We start from the raw sequence: 24,067 nt of genomic DNA, 5'->3' as shown, positions 1-24,067 counted from the left end.
TCTTTTTTTCTAATTTTGAAGACAAAAGATGGAAATGTTGAGAGAGAATGGAACTTGAATAAAATAAAGTGCTCTGGAATTTAAAAAGTCATGGAGCCTAGTGTGGTTTGGGGCTACCTGGAATATTTTTAAATACTTACTCTTTGCAAATTCTTGTCAAACCCAGTTAATGCTACTGTGAAATTTAAACTTCACTCTGCAGAGGTGAAAATTAAAGCTCAGAGAAATAAAATTAAGACTCAAAGGAAAAACAACACACACAAACCTCAAAAATCTTTGACCAAGTTCATGTGTTTAGAATGCTTGCCCTAAACTAAGGCTCTTCCCAGTTTCCCTCTGTGAACCCCACAGCTCAATCACTCACTCTCTGCCATGATTAACGGACTTCCTCCAGCCTTGTCCCAGTTTTCTAGGCTTCAGTTTCCTCACCTGTAAAATAAAGGCTCTGGTGTAAGAAAGATCTGTGCCCTCTCAGACTTAGTATGCTAGTAGGATCAGAAGGCTTGGCTATTTATGAACCAATCAGAGGCATCGGATTAAACCCCGCCCTACCAGACCAAGGTGAGAAGGGGAGGGGAGAGTCTAAAAAAAAAAGGAAAAATAAACAAACAAAAAAAAAACCCCTTTGTTGAAAAGCCTATAAAATCTCTGCTTCTCCAAAGGTCCATCATATTCAGCAGTTGCTGCCTCATCTCTGATCCTGGTATCTAGGATTCGTCTCTAAACTGTAAGTAAAAGAATTTTTCCTTGTCTACCTGTTTAAGGACAACACTTCAGAGTTTACAGAAGGGATGTTTGCTTTTGCTTTTAGAAAGAAAAGAAAAAATAAATAAACCACAATCTTGTGGTGCCTGGGGGGAAAAATGATGAATCTGTCAAAATAATTGTTTTCTTCTCCAAAGCATGAAGTGTTTACTCCTCTCTTTCCTGCTCTGAGTGGAAGCAAGGTGCTTTAATTGATGACACTGATTGATGATAGATACTTGCGCTACCTGCATAAGGGTTTTACTAAGCCTGAACCTGTAACCTAGTAAAAATAACTTGACACCACCTATCTTGTTAGGTCCTAATCAGATTTTGAGATCCCTGTGCATTTCTGCCCTTTCTATAACAACTGCTTTTTATCATTTAGGTTCTTTATTTACATATGTATGGCCTTATGCAATTTTCTTCATTCTCTTCCCACACCTCTAGTATTCACACTAGTTTCTTTGTCATAGAAAGGAACCCTTGGCATGTTTTACCCTTCTCCACAGCTCCAGTGAGAAAGTGTGGCCATGACCCTAAACGTAGTTGTCATTTGATTATGAATTGTCAAATCTTTCACTTGTTACTTTCCATAATACTTTTTACTGACACGTAATACTAAAAATTCTGTAAATTAAGATACTTGGAATCAGGGTTGGAGTACATGCTGGGGCCTTGGGTTCAATCCCTGGGTTCACAGTCACCACTGAGAGCAACCCCAAAGTTCTGAATGGCTAATAGCTCCTGAGCACTGTCATAAGGGACCCCTAAACCAAGCAAATAAAAAAAAGACTTGAAATTAAAAGTTGGTATATTTTTTATACATTGTACTACTATGTGAAAAATAGGCATGTTGAAAAATGTGTTGTCTTTTCTGGGGCTGGAGAGAGTTCAATGTGGAAGGCCTTGCACACTGATGACAGGCTTCAATTCTCAGCTGAGTGGTCTGAGCCCTGCCAGGAGTAATTTCTGAGTGCAGAGTCAGAAGTAATTCCTGTGGGGCTGGAGTGATAGCACAGAGGGTAGGGCATTTTTGCCTTGCACGCGGTTGACCCGTGTTCAATTCCCAGCATCCCGTATGGTCCCCTGAGCCTGCCAAGAGTATTTCCTGAGTGCAAAGCCAGGTGTGACTCATCACCGGGTGTGACCCCGCCCCCCAAAAAAGTAAGTCCTGAACATTCTCAGGTGTGGCCCCCAAACAAAAACAAACAAGCAAAAGGGGAAAAAAATAAACAAAAAGGATTAAAGAAAAAAAATAAGAAAAAATCTCTCTCTCTCTCTCTTTCTCTCTCTCTCTCTCTCTCTCTCTCTCTCTCTCTCTCTCTCTCTCTCTTTTTATTCTTTTGGTGGGGGGCTTAGCCACATCCAACAGTGCTTAGAGCTTATGCCTAGCCTCCTGTTCAGGTGAAATTTTATGGCCAGGCTCAGGGGGTAAACATTTGGGGTGTTGAAGATCGAACAGATTCATCCACAAGCAAGGCAAATGCCTTTGTTGTGCAATATCTGCAGTCCTAATGAAATTCTACTTACATATTTACCATTAACAATTAAGATACAACAAGGCTTGAGCTCAGTAGCCGTCATCACTTTTGACTAACACATCTCAGGAAAACACCCAGGTCCAGGCTGGGGTCTGAGGTGTGAGCAGAGAATGCAGGCAATGCTTGCTTTGACTTACATATTTAGAGAAAAAAGCAGCATTGAAATCTCTTTCCAGACTATTCCACATGTATTTAAAAGCACCAGGGATCATCTCACCTACACCTGACTCTATAACACTACCGGGAGTGGCGGTAGGGGGCAGGAAGATTTGGGCACTTCCACAAACATGAATGTGGACTTGTAAGCCATCAAGGCCCCCATACTTGGACTCCATCTGTATTACACAAAGAAAAGCTCATTGACTCTATACTGCCTCCGATTTTCCTGAGAGTCAAATATTCATGTTTCTACAAATTATTCTTTTCACAGAACCATCTCGAGGAAGATGGAAAGAACCACAGCATAGGGTTCCATTTGTTATTTTTGTGAAGGAGAATAAGAAATAATCTAGGTTACGAGCCAGTAGAATAGGATAGTCCTAAAACATTCCGATAGAAGGCGCATCAGACAAATTTCTAAAGTTGTGGGGTTGAAGGGACTGGGAATGGAGCTCAATATATTTTTAATTACTATAAAGACCTGTGCTTATAGGTCACATTTGACTTGCATGTGTGAAGCTTTGGGTTCTATTCCTGGCCTTTTCATCCACACCCCCCCAAAAAAACCTATAAAGTTATAAGTCACTGAGAATATTGTACCTCTGTTTTCTTGTGATTATCTTTTTTTAAAAATATGTTGATACTCACACATTTCTTTCAACCTACCTGTCTAACTTATTCATCCCTCTACCTTGTTAGCCTATCATGTAGAAGAGATATATATAATATATAAACTCATTTATTAAGAAATCGAATATTTTAAAAATCCATACAGTAAAATGAGAATCACTCTACCTCATCCGATTTCTCATCCTGTTGCTATAGTCCTACAGTTTGTGTGCATACCAACTTAAATTTTCAAAAATGATATTATACACTGTATATATTGTCTCTGAAACTTGCCCTTTTCACTTAATGCTATAATGAGAATAATTTCCCATCATATTTAAGAAAAAAAATACTTAAGATTATACTTAAATACAGAGAGAAGAGGTTTAAGGGCACAGAAATTTTTATCATGCTCACTTCTGGCTGGTTGCCTGTCTTCCAGTGATGAACATTGGCCTGTAACCCTGACTTATGATTAACAGAGGGGCAACATTTTTGCTGATGTGGGATGGACCTTTAATCCCTCTGTAGAAGTTTAACTTCCTGTAAACAATATTGGTTTGATTTGACCTTTTTCTCTTTTTTTTTTCTTTTTCTGGTTGAGTCAGCACACTCATACTGAAGAAAACAGCTTGATAATCAACTATACCTTAGATAGTTATTAATTTAAAAGAAATAAATAGAAATATCTGAAATTTTCATAATGCTTTAATAAAACTTTCAGGTTTAGCCTACAATCCAACAAATATATTTTTAATTACTATAAAGACCTGTGCTTATAGGTCACATTTGACTTCTTTTGAAATGAAACAGAGTAGATATATCATTAAATTTTTAGCAAGCCAGGATTCAGAGACATTTTGACTTTACTTGCCTATGGTACCATGGAGGAAGAGTTGGTCCTTGAATGAGAGTTACATGACCTACCAGCAGCAAATGTCTTTATGAATGTGTCAGATGTTTATGATTTGGTCTGTCTCGTGGGGGCAGTGGTCCAGAAACCCAGGTACTCTGATGAAAGAAAATCATTGAAGTTACTCAAATGGCTGAGTCGTTTCACCAACTTCACTGATTCCTAGAAAGATGGGGTTCCTTCCCCTTATCCCAACTTTGTGCTTTTTAAATCTCTTTGTCTCGGGGGGGGGGGGGGAAGTAAGCTCAGTTATATTATTTCCTTATCTAGTATATGAGAATGTGTGGAAAGCTCTGCTTCCTTGTGAGATATTTTTGAGGAATAAATTATACAGTGCATGTAAAACAATTAACAGAGAGACTGGCGATAAGTGATAATTTGCTGTTATTAGGGAACTATTTTTTCCCTTTTGTTTCATTAAGAAAACATCTTTATTTTTGGATGGTTGTCAGGTCCTTTGTGCAATATTTCAATTGAGAAAGAAAATTTGCACTTTAGCCTGAAGGTTAGCAATCTCAGTTTGGCTTTCATCCATATGAAGATCTGGAGTTCAGATCTAAAACTAAAAATGTCTGATTACAATATTTGGGACAAATATGTAAAGAGGGTAAAATATTATCTTCAGGTGGCCAAGATATTTAGGGTCTTGGAAGATCATTTTCTCTAGAGATCATTATCAATCATTCTGTTAATGATGATATTGTAGTTCCTTTCTTTTGACTTAAGACAAGGAATTTCTTGTGTAGTGGCATTAGTTATATATCTTCTCATGAATTACTTCAGTAGCCATCGGATGTTTATATCAAAGGACCATGGACTGAAATCCTGCTTTTGAAGGGACCAGATAACATGAAGTGATTGATTTGCAATGAGAGACATGGCTGGGGCCAAACTCAATTTCATCCTACCTGGGACTTTGGGCAAGTTCGTTAACTTCTCTGAGACTTAGTTTGTTCATTCATTAATGAAGAGAATACCTGACCTAGTTATCCTAGTTACCCTGCTTTTGTGTAGATCAAAGAGAACTGAGGACCTCTGGGATTTCAGGAAAGAGAAGGTAGGAATGGAACATCTACCCTGTGGATGAAGGTGAAGACAGAAGGGACTGGGAAGAGGAGGAAGTTTGCATAGGAAGATACTTAGGCGCATCTTCTTAAGTCTGGGGCCCAGAGAGATAGTACAGTGGGTAACGCACTTGCTTTGCACACGGCTAACCTGGGTTTGATCCCTAGCATCCCATGTGATCCCCTAGAACTGCCAGGAGTGATCCCTGAGCCTGAACCAGGAATAACCAGGAATCCACAGATTAGCAAGCACGTTAATTACTGTGGTGTCCTTTATTTGGTCACTGATTATTAAATGGTTACATCTAATAATGGTTAGATATTTCCATTTCAAGGGTCTCCTGGAAGGCATTCTATATTGCATCATGTGAAATGTGGCATCCTGCGATCATGTATTCCAAATGGTCACAGCTACTTAGGCTAAAGGGAGAATATAGACATAATTTACAGCGGTAGGACGTTTGCCTTACAAGCGGCCAACATGGCTGACTCGAGTTCGATTCCTCTGCCCCTCTCGGAGAGCCCAGCAAGCGACCGAGAGTATCTCGCCCGCGTGGCAGAGCCTAGCAAGCTACCCATGACGTGTTCAATATGCCAAACACAGTAACAACAAGTGTCATGATGGAGATGTTGCTGGGCCCGCATGAGCAAATTGATGAACAATGGGAGGACCATGACTAACTTCTAGTTGTGAAAATGTGCCAGAAATAGACCCTAGCTGTCTTTGTCATGAATCCATTTGAGCTACCCGCAGCTCTGATCAAAGCTTTCCAATCAATTCACTTTTCCAGATCTGTCACCATGGCTCACAGATTTCCAGCCCTCACCCCAGAACAGAAGAAGGAACTCTCAGATATCGCCCAGCGCATTGTTGCCAATGGGAAGGGGATTCTGGCTGCAGATGAGTCTGTAGGTAAGTAGGGGAAGTATTCAGCAATCCTGTTCTTTCTTCTATACTTAGTTAAAACAATTTGATAATAACCCCACTCTCTGTCCTCTCAGAGGAAGTAAACATTTATGGACAAAGGTGTGGGGTCACAGGACCCCGTAAACATACGTCTTTTTTGAGTACTATGGTTCTAGTTTAGATTTCTGAAACATAAAAGAGGTTCAAGACCTTCACTTTGAACAAAAGCAACCAGTGTTGGCACAGATGTGGGGAGAAATGCACCCTCCTTCACTGCTGGTGGGAATGCCGACTGGTTCATCCCTTTTGGAAAACAATATGGACGATTCTCCAAAAATTAGAAATTGAGCTCCCATTTGACCCAGCAATACCATTGCTGGGAATATATCCCAGAGAGGCAAAAAAGTATAGTTGAAATGACATCTGCACTTCTATGTTCATTACTACACTGTTCACAATAGCCAAAATCTGGAAAAAACCCGAGTGTCTGAGAGCAGATGACTGGTTAAAGAAACTTTGGTACATCTACACAAAGGAATACTATGCAATTGTTAGAAAAGATGAAGTCATGAAATTTACATACAAGTGATACTACATGGAAAGTATCATGCTAAATTAAATGAGCCAGAAAGAGAGGGACAGACATAGAAAGATTACATTCATCTGTGGAATATAAAGTAACAAAATGGAGACTAACACCCAAGAATAGTCAAGATAAGTACTAGGAGGTTCGCTCCATGGCGTGGAGGCCAGCTGCACATGCTGGGGGAAAAGGCAGCTCAGATAGAGAAGGGAGCACCAAGTAAAGGGTGTTGGGAGTATCTGACCAGGGTCGGAGATGCATGCTGAAAGTAGACTATAGACTGAACATGATTGCCACTCAATGCCTCTTTTGCAAACCACAGAATCCAAAAGGAGAGAGAGAACAAAAGGGAATGCCCTGCCACAGAGGTAGGAAAGAATCTGCCATTGAAACAGGGGAAGGCTATGACAGAGAGAATCTCAGGATGGTGCAGATGGTGTGGAGGGAGTGATGGCTGCCTACAAGGCTCACCACAAAACAGTAGAAGCCAGAGAAGCGCAAGAGTTGGTCCTACTCTGCTTCAGGACTCAGGGTGATGTCCATCCTACTTCTGACATTTCCAGCCCATAGACATCCTAATGGGTAGACTGATAGCAACAAAAGTCTTTCTTTGGGAAGAAGATTTAAAGAAAAAAAAGTAAGGGCTCTGAATCAAACTTTTAAAAATAGTGTCTTGCTGCTGTCCATTTTTGTTTCTCAAGCTAAAGCACACTGGGAAAATATGGAGAAAGGCCATGGGAGGGCCTGTCTTGCTCCTCAACATCTCCTTCTCCACAGGCACCATGGGGAACCGCCTGCAGAGGATCAAGGTGGAGAATACGGAAGAGAACCGCCGGCAGTTCCGAGAAATCCTCTTCACGTCGGAAAATTCCATGAACCAGAGCATCGGAGGTGTGATCCTTTTCCATGAGACTCTCTACCAGAAGGACAGCCAGGGAAAACTTTTCAGAAACATCCTCAAGGAAAAGGGGATTGTGGTGGGAATCAAGGTGAATACTTCCATTCCCCCCTCCCCCACCTCTGCCGCATCCTAAAGCAGACTTTCCTGCCCAAGGCCTGGGGTGGATGCTATTCTCTCCACTTGTATCACTTGTAACACTTGTCTTCCCGTTGTTCATCAATTTTATCAAGTGGGCACCAGTAATACCTCCATTTGTCCCTGTCGCATGCTAGCGTAGCCCAATGGTATACTGGGGGCTCTTTCAGGGTCAGGGGAATGTGACCCGTTATTGTTAGTGGAGGTTCTGCCCCTATTCTCTCCACTCTCATTATCTCATGCCAGCCATCATCTTTCCACTGAACTCCAGAGACTCTTGAAACTTTTCTTTCACTGTTATCTTCTTTCAACTAAATTTTCTACAATTTCCTTAGGGTCTCAAGGAAAATACTCATGTCTAAAAGGAAATTAATATTACTTGACAAGGTTCTTATAAAATAGTTTCTTTTACTTATTATTTAGTTAATGATAGCTGTTACAATAAAGCATAAAGGAAATTAATATTACTTGACAAGGTTCTTATAAAGACGAAATGAGTTTTATAAAACAGTTCCTTTTACTTATTATTTAGTTAATGCTAGCTGTTACAATAAAGCATTTACTGTTCTATTGAAGCTAGATCTTCTGATACTTCATTTAGTATTTGCTAAGTGTTTTCACTCCAAATGCTCATTCAATCCTCCTCACAACCCTGGAGATAGACTCAAATCTTTATTTTAGAGATGAGGTATGAAAGCAGAATGGCAAAATAGTACTATAATTTGCCCACAACAGATAAAATTAGAACTAGTTCAGGGAAAAGGATATGGCTCAAGTGGTAGGACAGATGTTCATTGTGCACCAGGCACTGGGTTCAGCCCCCAGCATTACATGGCCACTGTTAAGCGTAACCCCTGAGAATTGCAGAGTGAAGAAGCACTAAATTACTGGTTGTAGCACGAAACCATCAGTCCATCTCTTGAAGTGTCTCAGGGAGTCCAAAGCTCTTTTAGGGTGACCCTTAATTTTAAAAAAGTTGGAGTGGGAGTCAGTTCAAACCAAATCTGTCTACTGCTCATGACCTTAGCCTATGCTCTACTGAGAGTGCAGATAGATGGAAAAAAATGAATGAATTGAAGGGATATTGTTCTTCTTTGCATTCCTAGTATTAGAAAATTACTCCTCACTTCCCAAACTCCAGACATGTGCTTTTCATTCTTCGTTTTCTTAAAATTGACATTCTGCTTTGAGCCTTCCGATAAGTGTTCTTCTGTTCTGGACTAAATTTGTCACCTGCTCCATAGCTAATAAACCTTTCTAATTCAACTCTTTGATCTGGGAAGGAACAAAACTGTCACTTAGGATGAGGGGCCTGCCTTCTGTTCTACTGGGATACCTGACACCTTTTATGATGTCTTAATTATTTATGTTTACAGTTAGACCAAGGAGCTGCTCCCCTTGCAGGAACCAACAAAGAAACCACCATTCAAGGTAAGAATATTATCCACAGATGTGAATTATGCCAGTTCTGCTACCAATGAAGGCAAAGAAGTGAGCAAGGGAAAGCAAAAATATGACTAAGGTACTGGTGTTAAAGTTACACACACTTGACTTGCAATTTCTGCTCCTCTAAAAACTGCTACGTAACTTTTCTTGGTGCCAATTAAAATGGGCTTTTCAGAATATCACTATCACCCCACTGTTCATCGATTTGCTCGAGCGTGTGCCAGTAATGTCCCCATTAGTACGTGTCACGTGCTAGTGTAGCCAGATGACATATTGGAGGCTCTTTCAGGGTCAGGGGAATGAGGACCACCATTGTTACTGTTTTTAGCATATCAAGTATGCCACAGGTAGCTTGCCAGGCTCTGCTGTGTGGGCGGGATACTCTCGGTAGCTTCCTGGGCTCTCCGAGAGGAATGGAGGCTTTTGGGGTAGCCTCTAATCACCTTTACAAGTGTTCCCAGTCAGGCATATATGCAGGCATACTCTCAGTAGCCTGCCGGGTTCTCTGAGTGAGAACTAGAGAATAAGAGGTTGTGTGGTCACAAAATGTGGCTGCGCACTTCCAGGAGCTTGGTTTTATAGTCTCTGGATCCTTATGGGGTTACATGGCAGTTGGTGGGTGTAACTGTCTAGCTACTGGATGATGGGTGATCTGGGTGGAGGAGGCCCAGTCCCGAACCGAGCAGGCTTGGAGATCTCAGCCCCGGGACCTGCACACCTGGGTTCCTCTGCCGGTTCCTTCATGCGTGAGGCTCATCCATGCCTGTGGAGAGTGGTCTCATCATGGCTGTGGCTGGGTCCCAGAGGTCTTCAGCTGTCGGGGTGAAGAAGGGAACTTAACCCAGCCCCAGTGAGGACAGCCAGGCATGGGGGCAGGAGACTCTGCCTTGTTCTCTTCTGGGAGCTTGGTTTTATAGTCTCTGGATCTTGGCCATTGATTAAGTAATCAATCAATTAATCACAGAATAATTGTGAGATAAAACTATAAAGCAGACAGAAAGAGCTAACTGCAATAGCTTGCACAAAAATAGCCATTCTTCACCCAAAGTGTCATTTTACATGTGTATGTAAGTATTATTTGATGCTAGAGAGCAAAGCTACGGACTCTTGTGAGTTGTTTTTCTACTGCAGGGCCATATCCTTAACCCCATGGAAGTATTATTTTGAAAGGAAAATCAGTAGCAGTAGAAAGGAAAGACCCCAAGCTTCAGGATCAGACAGATGAATTCTTTTTAGGCAGTATGCACAAAATGCATCAAGACATTAAACCCAGAACTTTTGGCTGAGAATTTTGATTATTTGTTTATTTGTTTGGATGTGATCAGTTCAACGTATACTTACGTAAAGCTAAGCCAGAGGAAAACTTCATGGTTTTGGAAACCCTGTGGATTATGAACCACATGAAGAATCTCTTTTCTCTTTGTGACTTGCAGGGCTTGATGGCCTTTCTGAGCGCTGTGCTCAGTATAAGAAAGATGGTGCTGACTTTGGCAAATGGCGTGCTGTGCTAAGGATTGCTGACCAGTGCCCATCCAGCCTTGCTATCCAGGAGAATGCCAACGCCCTGGCCCGCTATGCCAGCATCTGTCAGCAGGTGCCCTGTCTTCCCTTTGACCATAAAAACAGTTCAGGGAGCTCTCCCTCGTGTCTTCTTCATGTTACTCTAATACCTTTCATTGCATATCCTGGCAGAGTTTTTCAAAACTTCTGGCATAATCAAGTATAGTGGGAATGATCTGGCTCCACAAACAAGCTATGTCCAAAAGGCATTTGATTTATTCCCCCTGCCAAATATCTACAAAGTAGGTCTTAAAAGGCTCAAGCTCTTGAGAAAACAGGATACTTGCTTGTCTATGCTTTAATATGTCTAAGAAATATTCCTTATGGATCTCAATTGGTAGCTGGTAGCTCTGATCTTTATCAATTCTACTAATCTCATGGAGAAATCTGACTTGATACTAAAATTACAATACATATTTAAATGTTTCTGGGATCCACATTAAGTATTAAGTATGGTGTGTGTGTGTGTGTGTGCGCGCACATGCGTGCACACATGTGTGTGCACATGTGCATGTGCGTGCATGCATGCTATATTGAGGTGGCCTGAGTTATAGGCAACCAGAGATTTCCAATTTGAATGGCTTGAATTTTTAACTCACATAAAAGATATCTTTCTTAGTTACTTAAGCTTTATTGCTCTAAAAGAGAGATAGAGAATTTTTATTCTAACATTTTTAATTGATTGAGGTACTACAACTTACAATACCGTATATGATGATTTCCTTAGTACATAACTCAAACACCACATCCATAGCCAGTCCACCTGTCTCCCTCTCCTAAGAACCCTAAAGCTACTCCCTTTTGTCCAACTCCTAAACTCAGTTCTGTGGATCAGTTCTTCAATGAGTCAGATAGGTTTTGAGGAATCTCAAATAGTCTTCAGAATGAGATATAGAAATTTTAAAGCATTTTTAAGACTTTTTGAAAGATTGAACTTAAAAATCACATTCCAGGGAAGCTTTTAAAAACCCCCTTACTATCTCTAGTAGGCTATGCTCACTAAATGTCCCATAAACTTTTTCTTCAAGGACTATAACTCACATGTATAGGCTATTTCTTCATAATGGTTTCATTTTAGACTAACTGCAACTGTTGACTATCCTTAGGAAAGCTGCAAATGGACACAACTTCACTTTTTTCTTTCTTTTTTCCTCTTTAGAATGGGCTGGTACCTATTGTTGAACCAGAGGTAATTCCTGATGGAGACCACGACTTAGAACACTGCCTTTATGTGACAGAGAAAGTAAGTTTTGCATATAAAGGTCAAAATTCCAGTTGAAAATCTTTTTAAAGTAACAGTTGCTCCATAATATGTAACAGATATTGTATGTGAAATGTTCTTTAGTTGGAATATTGTGTAGTATTGAGAAAATTAGGAACTAATTGTTAGAACTTTTATTTTTGGTTCATGGATGCACTTTATGGAAAAAGTACAGAATTGGAATCACCAAGATTTGGGTTCCCAGTTTTCAGACTTTGGATCAGTCATATGTACCTTTTATACATTGGTTCCACTATTCAAAAACTAAGAAACATTTAAAAATATAAGATATGGGATAACATGAGATTCATAAAAAGTTTAAAGTAACAAAACTGAAATGATGAAAAACACTTCTGCCTCTAAAATGTTTTTTTACAACCATGTACTTCTGTAGGGACAGAGAATGGAGTCTAATTTAATGTTCAAACTAAGAAAATTGAGAAACTTTCAAGTGATAAAAGGGAAGGAAGGAAGGAAGGAAGGAAGGAAGGAAGGAAGGAAGGAAGGAAGGAAGGAAGAAGGAAGGAAGGACCTCTAGGCAGCACAGACAATAGGAATAGAGGAGCTGAAATAGGCTATTTTGGCAGTGACAAACAGGTATAATTTGCAATGCATTGCCTTGATAGGGGCTGGTCAGACAGCTTCAGCCAAGCAGTTTATTGAAAATTCTTCATCCTGTGTCCCTCCAGGATAGCAGAGTCAAAGAGATGTGATTCAAAAACTGGCTCTGGGTTTCACCTATATGAACTTTTTCTCCTTCAGGTCTTGGCTACTGTCTACAAGGCCCTCAGTGACCATCATGTTTACCTGGAGGGCACCCTACTGAAGCCTAACATGGTGACTGCTGGACATGCCTGCACCAAGAAATATACTCCAGAGCAAGTAGCCATGGCCACTGTCACGGCTCTCCACCGGACTGTTCCTGCTGCTGTTCCTGGTAAAGCTTTCTTTGTGCCTCCAACTCTGTCTTAGCTCTGATCATCTAAAGAACTTCCACGAGCTTTCGTGTTTGCCCAGGAATCTTAAGTCTCACTAGGAAACAGACCTCTGCTATTTCACAACAGTCAGCACTTTGCCCTCAGTAGCCTAAGACCACTTATCCACTGCACACAAGCCACTGATTTCTTTGGTGTTTCGCCATCCTCCTTATTTAAAACATTTTCCCCCCTCCTAGTCTCAGCAAAGACAAAATAATTTCTCCTACCCAGTCTCATGCATATCAAATGAAGAAAAGATAGGGATATTGTTGCATATAAATTCACTGTTAACTTTCCTAAGCAAGGTGTGTAAGCTGGAAGTGGTAGCGTAGAATGTTCTGTCCTTTCAGGCATCTGCTTTTTGTCTGGCGGCATGAGTGAAGAGGATGCTACTCTCAATCTCAATGCCATCAACTTGTGCCCTCTACCAAGGCCCTGGAAACTGAGCTTCTCTTACGGACGGGCCCTGCAGGCCAGTGCATTGGCTGCCTGGGGTGGCAAGGCTGCAAACAAGAAGGCAACTCAGGAGGCTTTTATGAAGCGGGCTGTGGTAAGATGCTCTCGTTTACTGAAAGCTTGAGCTGGTTTTTTGAGATAGGAAATTTGATTTCTTAAGACCAGGAAGGTATCTTCAGATAGCGCATAATGGTCTTTGGCATTGGAACTCAATAGAAAGGTTAGGACTAGAAAGAGTTTTGAATCATCTGCAGTGGGATAGTTTATGATAATTGAAGGACAGTTTCACTAGACTACTGAAGGTAGGCAGGAGGATCAAAGACTAAATCAAGAATATCTTGCTTTGGGGGAAGATGAAGAGAAACCATCTGGACAAACACTGACAGTATGTTAGGAAGAGTCAAGGAAGGTATCCTCAGATAACACGTTATGGTCCAGTTGAGAACTGCCAGGAGTGATCTCTGAGGACTGTGAGCCAAGAGAAATATCCAAGCACTGCAAGGTGTGTCCCAAAACCAAAAATATAAACAAACCAACAAGAAACTGCACAAATTTCTGGTTCTGCAGTTCTGAGGCTAAGCCAGATCATTGCTCTTTCAAACATGTGCTTAGGTTCGTAAAGCATTCTAAAAATTACTGGAGACAAAGAAATTCTAGAGAGAGAAGACAATAACAACTGTGATGTAAAGAGAAGGTACTATAAAAAGGCACTCAAATTACAATGCGGGTTTCAATATTCTGAACTTAATTTTAATTAGAATTTATCTAATTAACAGGAATCAAAGAATAATATAACAACTAGATAAAATATTCTTTTAGAGAAATAAAGGTAGGAAATACTTGTAAATAAACTAAAAAGTTTATAATGCTCCTTTAGTTGTACTTTCCCTGATACTTGACCATGCCATCCATAAATTTCCTAGTAGAATGGACAGACAAATACAGGTAAACATAATTTAATTTGTAAGTACATCTAATTTTTCCAGAGTATATTTTTTGCTGCACTTTGTCTGATGCTTGGCCAATTGATATGGTCAGTTTCCTAGCAGACAGCTATTCTAAACCCCCCACTGTTAAGATAGAAACAAACATTTTATTATTATATTAATGGAAAGTTCATCAATATGAATTTCTAGTATTGCTATTGTATTACTGCTGGTATTAAGAAGAAACTTTCCTCATTACTCAAATCTCTTGAGAAATACTCAGAAAACTGGGATTAGTAAAGGAGATAACATATTATGGAAGGGAAGGGATAGTAAATTAGTTCAAAGAGAAAAAAAATTCAAACAAGAGCTGGTGCGAGAGGGTCAAGCCCAGGGTTACATTTGCTCTAACAGTCTTCTGTCATGCTTGCTTTTTTAGGCAAATTCCCAGGCAGCCAAAGGACAGTATGTTCACTCGGGCTCTTCTGGTGCTGCTTCTACTCAGTCCCTTTTCATAACATCTTATACCTACTAGAAGGATGGCCAACCTGACTCTAGCTCTTCTGAGTGTCGTAAAAGGAGGGATTAAAAGGCACCAGCTTTCAATTGACATTGGAAATTAGACAAAATCATTTTAGAACCACTGGGAAGCCAATACAACTCAAATTCTTAGTCAAAAGGAAAAAAATCAGTTATTGAACAAAAGTCTGACTACCAAGGATCTGGCAAACTTCACCTAGTGGTTTCCTTATAACACATTCTATTTCCTACACCTCAATCACCCAAGTCCCACCATCCCCACACATACACCAAATAAAAAATAAAACAGACTTTCAAATGAAATCAGTTTTCTGTTCAAATATCAACTATCCATTCATATGCCTCAGAAGATGAGCGCTGAGAAATGCATTTTATTAAACAATGTTTGCAGTGGTAAATTATGTAGACAACAGCAACCACAAAAAAAAAATAAAATATTCTATAAGCTTTAGATTGGTATAGGGTTTTGATTTTCAGTTCTTGCTTTCAAAAGAAATCAATAGATTTCTTATGGTGGCGGGATCAGGGGGGTGGAGGGACAGCTTACCTCGCTGAGTTCTAGGGACTATGTGGTTCTGGGGATTAAATCTGAAACTCACACATGTGGAGCACGTGCATCTGTGCATTGAGCCATTTGTCTGGCCCTCTACTCAGTGTGTTTTGTTATCTTTGACTCTATTAGACGTGATTGATATTGTTGGCCAGGGTGCTCAACTTTGATTACTCTTTGGCCAGTCCAGGCAATTTTTTTTTTAAAAAAAGATATACATGCCACATTTTAATGAAATAGGAAATTCTCGATGTGGGATCCTCTAAAGACGAGGGTTTCTTAAAGCCCCTTTGATTTCAATACACAGTCAAGTCTGAACATTGACAATCTACAGATGTTGAAATTGAAAGCAATCTGTAATATGAAACTAGCTGAAATATAAAATTGTTTAAAATAATAAATTGAGTGTACAAAGACAATTACCATGCCTGTCCTAAAGCTTTCCTCTCCAAGTGGCTCATGTGTGGTGACAGGACATCTTTCTCTGCACATCCAAGCAGACTGCCTGGTACTACAGTTAATAATACCCACATAATTATGCTTTATTGGATTTTTAGATTTTGAAATGAACTCATAACAGCATTAAAGACAAACATAATCACAAAAGAGAATTTAAACATTTTATTTTATTTTTTATTTATTAATTTTTTAAAATGTAAGTGTACTGCTATTTATTCAGCCACTAATTAGGCCGATTGAATTGGGCATGAACTCCACCTTACTTTTTTCATTTTTTTATAATTTTGTGTATTGAATCACTGTGAGAGAAGTTACAAAGCTTTTGGGTTTAAGTCTTGGTCATACAATGAAACACCCATACCTTCACCAGTGCCCATTCTCCACCACCAAAAACCCCAGTATACCCCCATCCCACACCCTCCCCCTACCTGTGGGGCAGATGATTTCCACATTACACTCCCTCTACTTTGATTACATTCAACATTTTGACACCTGACCCACCCTTATGATTTGGGATTTTACCTCAACACTTGAATCTGCCAATAAGGCAACAGTAGACAATTTCTTTTCTATTGCTGGTTATGAATAACACATGATGTTATGTGGCTGCAGTAGTAGCCGAGCAATTTTGAACTTCCGAAATTTTAACAATTAAATCTGGAGGAATTTCTGGCCAAACCTGCTGGGTTCTGAGATTTGTTCCTGAGTCTCTAGGATCATGAGTGCTTAGCAGCTTGATCAAGAGCCAGAGAGGCCATTTGTGGGCGGCAACTCGGGGTCTCATTGGGACGGGGAGGAAAGGGCCGGCTCCACCCTCATCCCGTGAGACCCCACGTGTCTCATCACTGCGGGCCCAAATCTGACCGTCCAGTGGCCTCTGGAGGATGGCTGTCACCAAGCTGCCAGGGAAAACAGGCCGAGGCACAAAACCTAATCCCCCCTGGGGTGACCCAGTGCTGGTAACCTACTGCAGGGACTGGATGCATTTCTGCCAAAAGCCTCTGGGTTTCGAGATTTGTTTCTGAGTCTCTGGGATCATGGACATTAAGCAGCTTGATCAAGAGCCAGAGAGGCCATTCGTGGTTGGCGACTAGGGGTCTCGTTGGGACAGGGAGGGAAGGGCCGGCTCCACCCCCATCCCATGAGGCCCCACGTATCTCGTCACTGCGGGCTCAAATCTGACTGTCCAGTGGCCTCTGGAGGATGGTGGCAACCAGGCCGCCAGGGGGAACAGGCCAAGGCACAGAACCTATTCCCACCTGGGGTGGCCCTGCGCCGTTAACCTACTGCAGGGACCGGACACATTTCTGCCAAAAGTGGTTGGCTTTTGAGATTTGTTTCTGAGTCTCTGAGCCGTTAAGCAGTTTGATCAGGAACCAGAGAGCCATGCCTCCAATTATATAGCTGAGTTGGAGGTGGTTTGTGGGTGTGTCTCCCATATACCTAACTTTTGGCCATTTACTTTCTTGGTAAACTTTGCCCTAAGTTTTTGGGGTCTGGCCAAAGGCACAGCAGCAATTTTGGGGTATCTGGACGTCTGAAGGCACCATCAGGCTGCTGATGCACTCGCCTCATGGGTACCGATTGACCTGCTGGCGGTACCATGCCCCCAAGAATTTAAACGTTTTAATTTTGGACTATTTCAATATAAATTTTGGAAGGAATCAAGAAATCTCTTCCTAAGCAGGCAAAAAACCTGGGAAATATAAGGAGAAGGAGAAGTGGAGGAAAGCTAAGAGCATTATTTCATTTTGTGAGGTTAGGATGCTTAAAGTGGATGGATTAAGAAATAGTACTCCTGTCTATTAAACTAATAAAGGAAATGCACATAAGTCATTAAAATGATCATACAGTACAGCATAGAAGAAGGTAGTGAACTACTTTGTCTTCAAGAGTGCAAAAACATGATAATGCTCTGGGTATAGACTAATAATATAGACTCCAAAGAAACTGAGTAGATGACTAAAAGTGGAGGGTGGGGGAGATGTTTTAATTATGATGTTCCTCTATGGCATCTGAATATTTATTTCCATATACCAGTATTATGCTTCTAAAAACCATTATTGTCATATAAACAATTAAAATCTACCTTAGAGATCACCAGACAAGATTTTCATTTCAGAGGTGATAAGACCAAGGTTTGCTCGAGCGGGTCCAGTAACATCTCCATTGTGAGACTTCTTGTTACTGTGTTTGGCATATTGAATACTCTCGGCAGCTTGCCAGGCTCTCCGAGAGGGGCGGAGGAATCGAACCTGGCTCGGCCAGGCTGGCTGCGCGCAAGGCAAACGCCCTACCGCTGTGCTATCACTCCAGCCCAAGACCAAGATTAAAGCAGTCAAATTACTTGTTGGTAGTCACCCACTTAAGGCAGCAGATGAAGCAGATAAGTCATAATTCAGATCTTTTCTATTATAATGGACACAAGGCCAAAGAAGAGCAGTGTTTAATACCTCTGCCACCAGTGTAGGTCTTCTATGTTTACTGTTGAATTTGACTTATTCAATCAGCAAGCACTAGGGCTCATACTATGAGCCAAGCTGGCAAAATCTGGTAACACCTTTGCATGATAAAGCTCTTCTGACTAAAAATTTTCAAGAGAACTTTCTCAGAATCACCGATACTATAGTGCAAAGAAATCTCTTGAATTCTTATTTAGAAATGGACGAGGAATTTGTAATCAAGGTTGAGTTATTTATATATTTTGATCAAGACTGAATTGCATTTCAGAGGGGCAAGAGCAATAGTATGATTGCCTTGCATGTGGCCAACCCAGATTTGATACATACATTATCCTATATGGTCTCCCTAGCACAGCCAGGAGTAATTCCTGAGTGCAGATCCAGGAAAAGCCCCCTGAGTATCACAGGGTATAACCCCCATCCGCCCCCTCCTCCTCCCTCCAAAAAAATCCCTATATTACATTTCAATGTTTGTGTGTATGTGTGTGTGTGTGTGTGTGTGTGTGTGTGACCGGGAGTGGATATAGAAAGTATTAACTGGATGATCTTGGAGAGAATATGAGTGATTCCTAGATTTTTATATACAGAATATTTCTGCTAGCAATAAAACAAGTACTAAAAGTAAAGCCCAGTGCTGCAAGTCACTGAAAGTAATCACAAGACATTTTAGCTTTACGGAAGCTTCAGCAAGTCTTAGAAGTGAGAGTAATATGGATTAACGGTAAGGTGACTAAAAGACTTGACAATGGCAAAACATATCATTTTTTTTTTTTATATATATATATTTTTTTTTCCCTTTATTTTATTTTATTTTTTTTAAAGTTGTAGATTTACAATTTTTTGTGCTTTGGTTTCAATTATACAATGATCAGATACCCATCCCTCCACCAGTGCCCATTTTCCACCACCATGGATAATATCCCTCCCACCCCCATCCCCCCATCCCCCCGTCTCTGTGGCAGGGCAATCCCCTGTGTTCTCTCTCTCCTTTTGGGTGTTGTGGTCTGCAAAAGAGGCATTGAGTGGCAAACATGTTCAGTCCATAGTCTACCTTCGACATGCATCTCCCCTCCTGGGAGGATCCTCCAAACATCCTTTATTTGGTGCTCCCTTCTCTATCTGAATAGCCCTTTCCTCTAGGATACCCGGCTGGCCTCTAAGTTATGGAGTAATCCTCCTGGTGCTGATCTCAGCTATTCTTGGGTATTAATCTCATACTTTGTTACTTTACATCCCCCAGATGAATGCAATCTTTCTATGTCTATCCCTCTCTTTCTGACTCATTTCGCTTAGCATGATACTTTCCATATTGTACCACTTGTATGTAAATTTCATGACTTCATCTTTTCTAACAGCTACATAGTACTCCATTGTGTAGATGTACCAAAGTTTCTTTAACCAGTCATCTGTTCTTGGGCATTCAGGTTTCTTCCAGTTTCTGGCTATTGTAAAGAGTGCTGCAATGAACAAACAAGTGCAGATGTCACTTCGACTATACATTTTTGCCTCTCTGGGATATATTCCCAGGAGTGGTATCGCTGGGTCAAATGGGAGCTCAATTTCTAATTTTTTGAGAATCGTCCATACGGTTTTCCAGAAGGGCTGAACCAGTGGACATTCCCACCAACAGTGAAGGAGTGTCCCTTTCTCGCCACATCCACGCCAGCATCGGTTGCTTTTGTTCTTTTGAATTTGGGCCAGTCTCTGAGGTGTGAGATGGTATCTCATTGTGGTTTTGATCTGCATCTCCCTGATGATTAATGATGTAGAGCATTTTCTCATGTGCTTTTTTGCCATTCGGATTTCTTCTTTGAGAAAGTTTCTGTTAACATATCATTTTTAAGGTACATTTTTTTCTTAAGAGAAAGAGTTGAGTTTCACATAATGCATCTGTATAAGCTTTACAAGATCAAGTTACTAAGACTTATAATGATTCATAATGTAAATTAATTTAGTAGAAGCAGAAGCCAACTGTGATAACAAGAATATTCATCTTTAGAAACTTGCAGAAATCTTGACATGGGCTTTAAGCAACAAATCAGGAATGGATGTACAAGTGCATTTAGTTTAACTTTCCTGAGAAGTCCAGTTCACATTTATATTTCATTGTGACTGCAATGAGGAAAACTAGACTTCTGTTCAGACGCTGTTTAAGGTCACATGCTAGCAGCTAAAACCTGGGCTAATGTTACTTGTGGACTGGAGCAATAGCATAGTAGGTAGGGTGTTTGCCTTGCACGCGGCCAACCTGACTTCAATTCCTCCGCCCCTCTTGAAGAATCTGGCAAGCTACTGAGAGTATTCCGCCCGCACGGCAAAGCCTGGCAAGCTACCCGTGATGTATTCGATATGCCATAAACAGTAACAACAAGTCTCACAATGGAGACATTACTGGTACTCACTCGAGCAAACCGATGAACAACAGGAGGACAGTGCTACAGTGCTACAATGTCATTTGCAATCTTCCTCAGACAAAGTCCTACTAGCAGTGGAAAGCAGAGCTTCTCGAGTGAAAACATTCTAAAATCATATGCACTTACTAACTACTGGATCTTGAATACATTATTCTACCTGTTTGATATTTGGTTTTTACATCTCCAAAGAACAAAATTATATTATCTTAAAGATTCAGAGTAAGTATGTCAAGACATTTCAAATATAAGTTCACAATTCCATGTCTGCAGTTCAGAAATTCAAAGTTTTCTAGAAATCAAATTTTCTTGTAAATGCAGCAAAACGAGGATAAAATCTGACTGGAGAGTGTCTTTAAGTACACTGATTGGATACAGAAACTTTAATGCATCTTGTTGCTGACTCATGCTGTAAGGGGCTTAATGGAATATATAGCATAGAAATTGAAGTTAGGGGTCAGAGAGATAATGCAAAGATCTGACTGCATATTCTGCATGTGAGAGGCTCTGAATTTGTTCCATATGGCTCCCCAAGTGTGTAATCTCTGGGCGAGTAGGAAGCCTCTAGCAGCATTCTCTCTCTTGCCACCTGCGTGCGGAGATCTTGAGCTGCTTCCCCACCCGGGACAGCCAATGTCATGGGCGGATGAAGGAGGAAATGAGGGCCAGGCTGGTTGCTGATCATGACAGAATTTGTTCATGACCGTGCTCTTAACATAGTTAAGTATTATTACCCATGTCAATGCCAGGGGAGCTCACAGCTTGCCCTTAGACCATCCAGACCCTCGTCAGGGCCCTGCTTTTGGGATGCTAGGAAGTAAGGGCAACTGAGGCTTCATTCGAGAGAACAGATGACCGGGGGTGAACATAATTCAGTCAATTAACTCCTGAATTACAAAAGCATAGCATTAACTGCCTTTCTATGTCCATACAAAAAGTACATTGCTCTGGATTAACTATGCAAAAGACTTAAAGAGAAGAGAAAAGCAATATTCACAAGTTAACAGAGTCTGCTTAGGAGATAAAGGTAATTGACCAGTTGGGGAAGCAGAGCACAAAGGAAGAGATTACAAATAAACACAGAGGAATGGGAGCACTGTGATGGGAGTAACCCAATAAACCTAAACTCCCTGCGGCAAGGCAGAAAGGACAAATCAATGTTATCCTACACACAAGCTAGCCAGGAGCAGCCTCTCACCTCCACCCCTGCCAAGTACTGTTTGAAATGGCCCCATGAGAGGCCACCTCTCTAAATTGTATTCACTCTCTAAAACTGGAATATTTCTCACTTTGAAAACAGACTCTCAGATTAAGAATTGTGGGCCTCTCCTTATAACAATATCTGTTGCACTTCCAAGGTGAAAGAACTTTATGCTTAATAATAGCCCAGATGACTGTTATGCTACCAAGACCCTCAAGCCCACTTTATTCTGAGAATGAGTTAAAAGATAGGCAAATATTGCCACAACTGGTTACATGTCTTTCCCATTGCTCAAATACTGATTTGAGTAGCAAAGATGTTTTTTTAAAACTAAATATCTATCTCTGCCTAAGCCTCTTAAAAATAGTCTATAACACTCAAGATCTGGTAATCAATTCATGTAAACAGATAAGACCAGTCAACAAGTTCAGCATCTATTACTGTAAGTTCAGCTCTGTATAGATAACACACCATTAAAGAATAAAATAGTACAGTATAATATCTTAAATTATGAGACTCAATTAAGCTTGGTGCTGAATCAAAAAGGAAGAAATGCTTTTATAGGCAATGAAATGAGTTCTAGGCAAATAATTGTTAATCATATATTGGGGAACATAGCCCATTTGAATTCGAGTTTTCTTACATGTAAAACAATTATTTGAAGGTTATTTTATGTTTAATGAATAAAATAATTGAATGAAGTATTTAATATTTTTAATGGAATATTTAAATATTCCATTTTTTGTGTACTATAGCAGGTATGTGATGAATAAATATGAACAATATTTCCAGTTGAGTCTTGAAAAAATCTAAAATAAAAGGATGGAAATAAATATGAAATGGGTCTAATTGAAATACAGTTTGTGTTGTGGACATTGTGGGAAATAAGACTAGAATGGTGAGGCAAATTGAATAGAATATTGAAGAAGGGGAGATTGGGCAGGGATATTATGAAATCTTTTCTTGAAGCAATAAAATAAAGACCTGTGATATCTTCTGAGGTATACAGAGGATTGGGATGAAACATTAAGTTAATTTAGCTTTGTAACATAGTACTAATTTTTCTGGCAGTTTTCAATAGCCCAAGATCTCAGATACCAGAAAACTCTCTCTTCCCCTCTTATAAAATTCAAATTAAGGCATTTTCCTGCAGTCACACCCATATTTTCTTGTCTTGCTCTGGCTTTACCTGGAAGAACTCTGGACAGGAAATAGCACAGAAATATTAGTAGTATTAGCTTTATTCTGCAATACTTAGAAATAAGCACTATTACTTATTGCAGAATGTATCAAAGCTCAAATGTTTTATGAAAAGTGAGGTGATTTTTCCTGTTTGTATTAGACTTATTGTATTAAACTTAATATAATGTAGTTTGTATTAGACTTATTCCTCAAAGTGTCCTTGACAGAAAAATGATGTGTTACAACTACATAATGTTAATTGTATTAACATAGAACCTTGAAGGTATGTTAATTGAGCCTATACAACTTGTGTGGTAATATATATTATATGTGGTTATATATGTAATATATATATATATATATATAATCTTTGTCTTTTTAGAGAATCAATGAACTCATCTTCCCCAAACATGCAAGATCACAAAACACTTTTGAAGGAGATAGAGAAGGAAAGTGAAGGATATTAAATACAGATTAGGAACAGTAACTTAAAACACGATTGCAGTATCTGGGTGTGATTTTTTGCTGTGAATGAAAGCACATCCACTTGGCTGAGATGTTCAATGCCTGCTCCTCAGGCCATGTGTGCTGGGGACAATCAAGTTACACTATGGAGACAGTGCTGTTGTAACTCAGGGCTTCTGCATGCTAGGCAAGCACTCTAGTCCTTAGAGCTATGGATATGCTCTTCTATTTGTCAATGACCTCTTCCTTTATATAGGAAAGTGAAAATGGGGTCGGACTCATCAAAAGTACAGGGAAAAGTAAAAAATGATTTTAGGCTACTCCCCTCTCCTCGTTTTTTTTTTTCTGTAAACTTTCATTTTTTAATTTTTAACAAAAACATCTTTATTTTTATTTTCCCTTCCTCGCAGACCTTTTTCCCTACACTTTGCAAACCAATATAGAACTGTCTTTTGTTTTGGCCACACCTGGTAGTGATCACGGATTCCTTCAGGCTCTGCTCTCAGGGATTATTACTGGTGGGCTCAAGGAACCACATGGGATGCCAGAGATTAAACCCAGGTCCCATAAAAGCAAATGCCCCACCCGCTGTACTACTGCTTCAGCCCCAGT

The 24,067-nt window shown here is 40.2% G+C and overlaps 1 protein-coding gene across 1 annotated transcript; it reads left to right on the top strand.

Moving 5' to 3' along the window:
• Positions 1-611: 611 nt before the first annotated feature.
• ALDOB (aldolase, fructose-bisphosphate B) lies at positions 612-15,176 on the top strand. Its single transcript, XM_056117324.1, has 9 exons — positions 612-727; positions 5,825-5,946; positions 7,301-7,512; positions 8,936-8,990; positions 10,439-10,599; positions 11,725-11,808; positions 12,589-12,763; positions 13,154-13,353; positions 14,625-15,176. Exons 2-9 carry the CDS (start codon positions 5,835-5,837, stop codon positions 14,718-14,720), a joined length of 1,095 nt encoding a protein of 364 aa, XP_055973299.1. The 5' UTR covers positions 612-727; positions 5,825-5,834; the 3' UTR covers positions 14,721-15,176.
• Positions 15,177-24,067: the final 8,891 nt, after the last annotated feature.

Source organism: Sorex fumeus, unplaced genomic scaffold (genome assembly GCF_029834395.1).
Source record: "Sorex fumeus unplaced genomic scaffold, SorFum_2.1 ptg000034l, whole genome shotgun sequence".
Taxonomy (NCBI): Eukaryota; Metazoa; Chordata; class Mammalia; order Eulipotyphla; family Soricidae; genus Sorex; species Sorex fumeus.
This window is presented reverse-complemented; position numbering and strand designations above follow the sequence as displayed.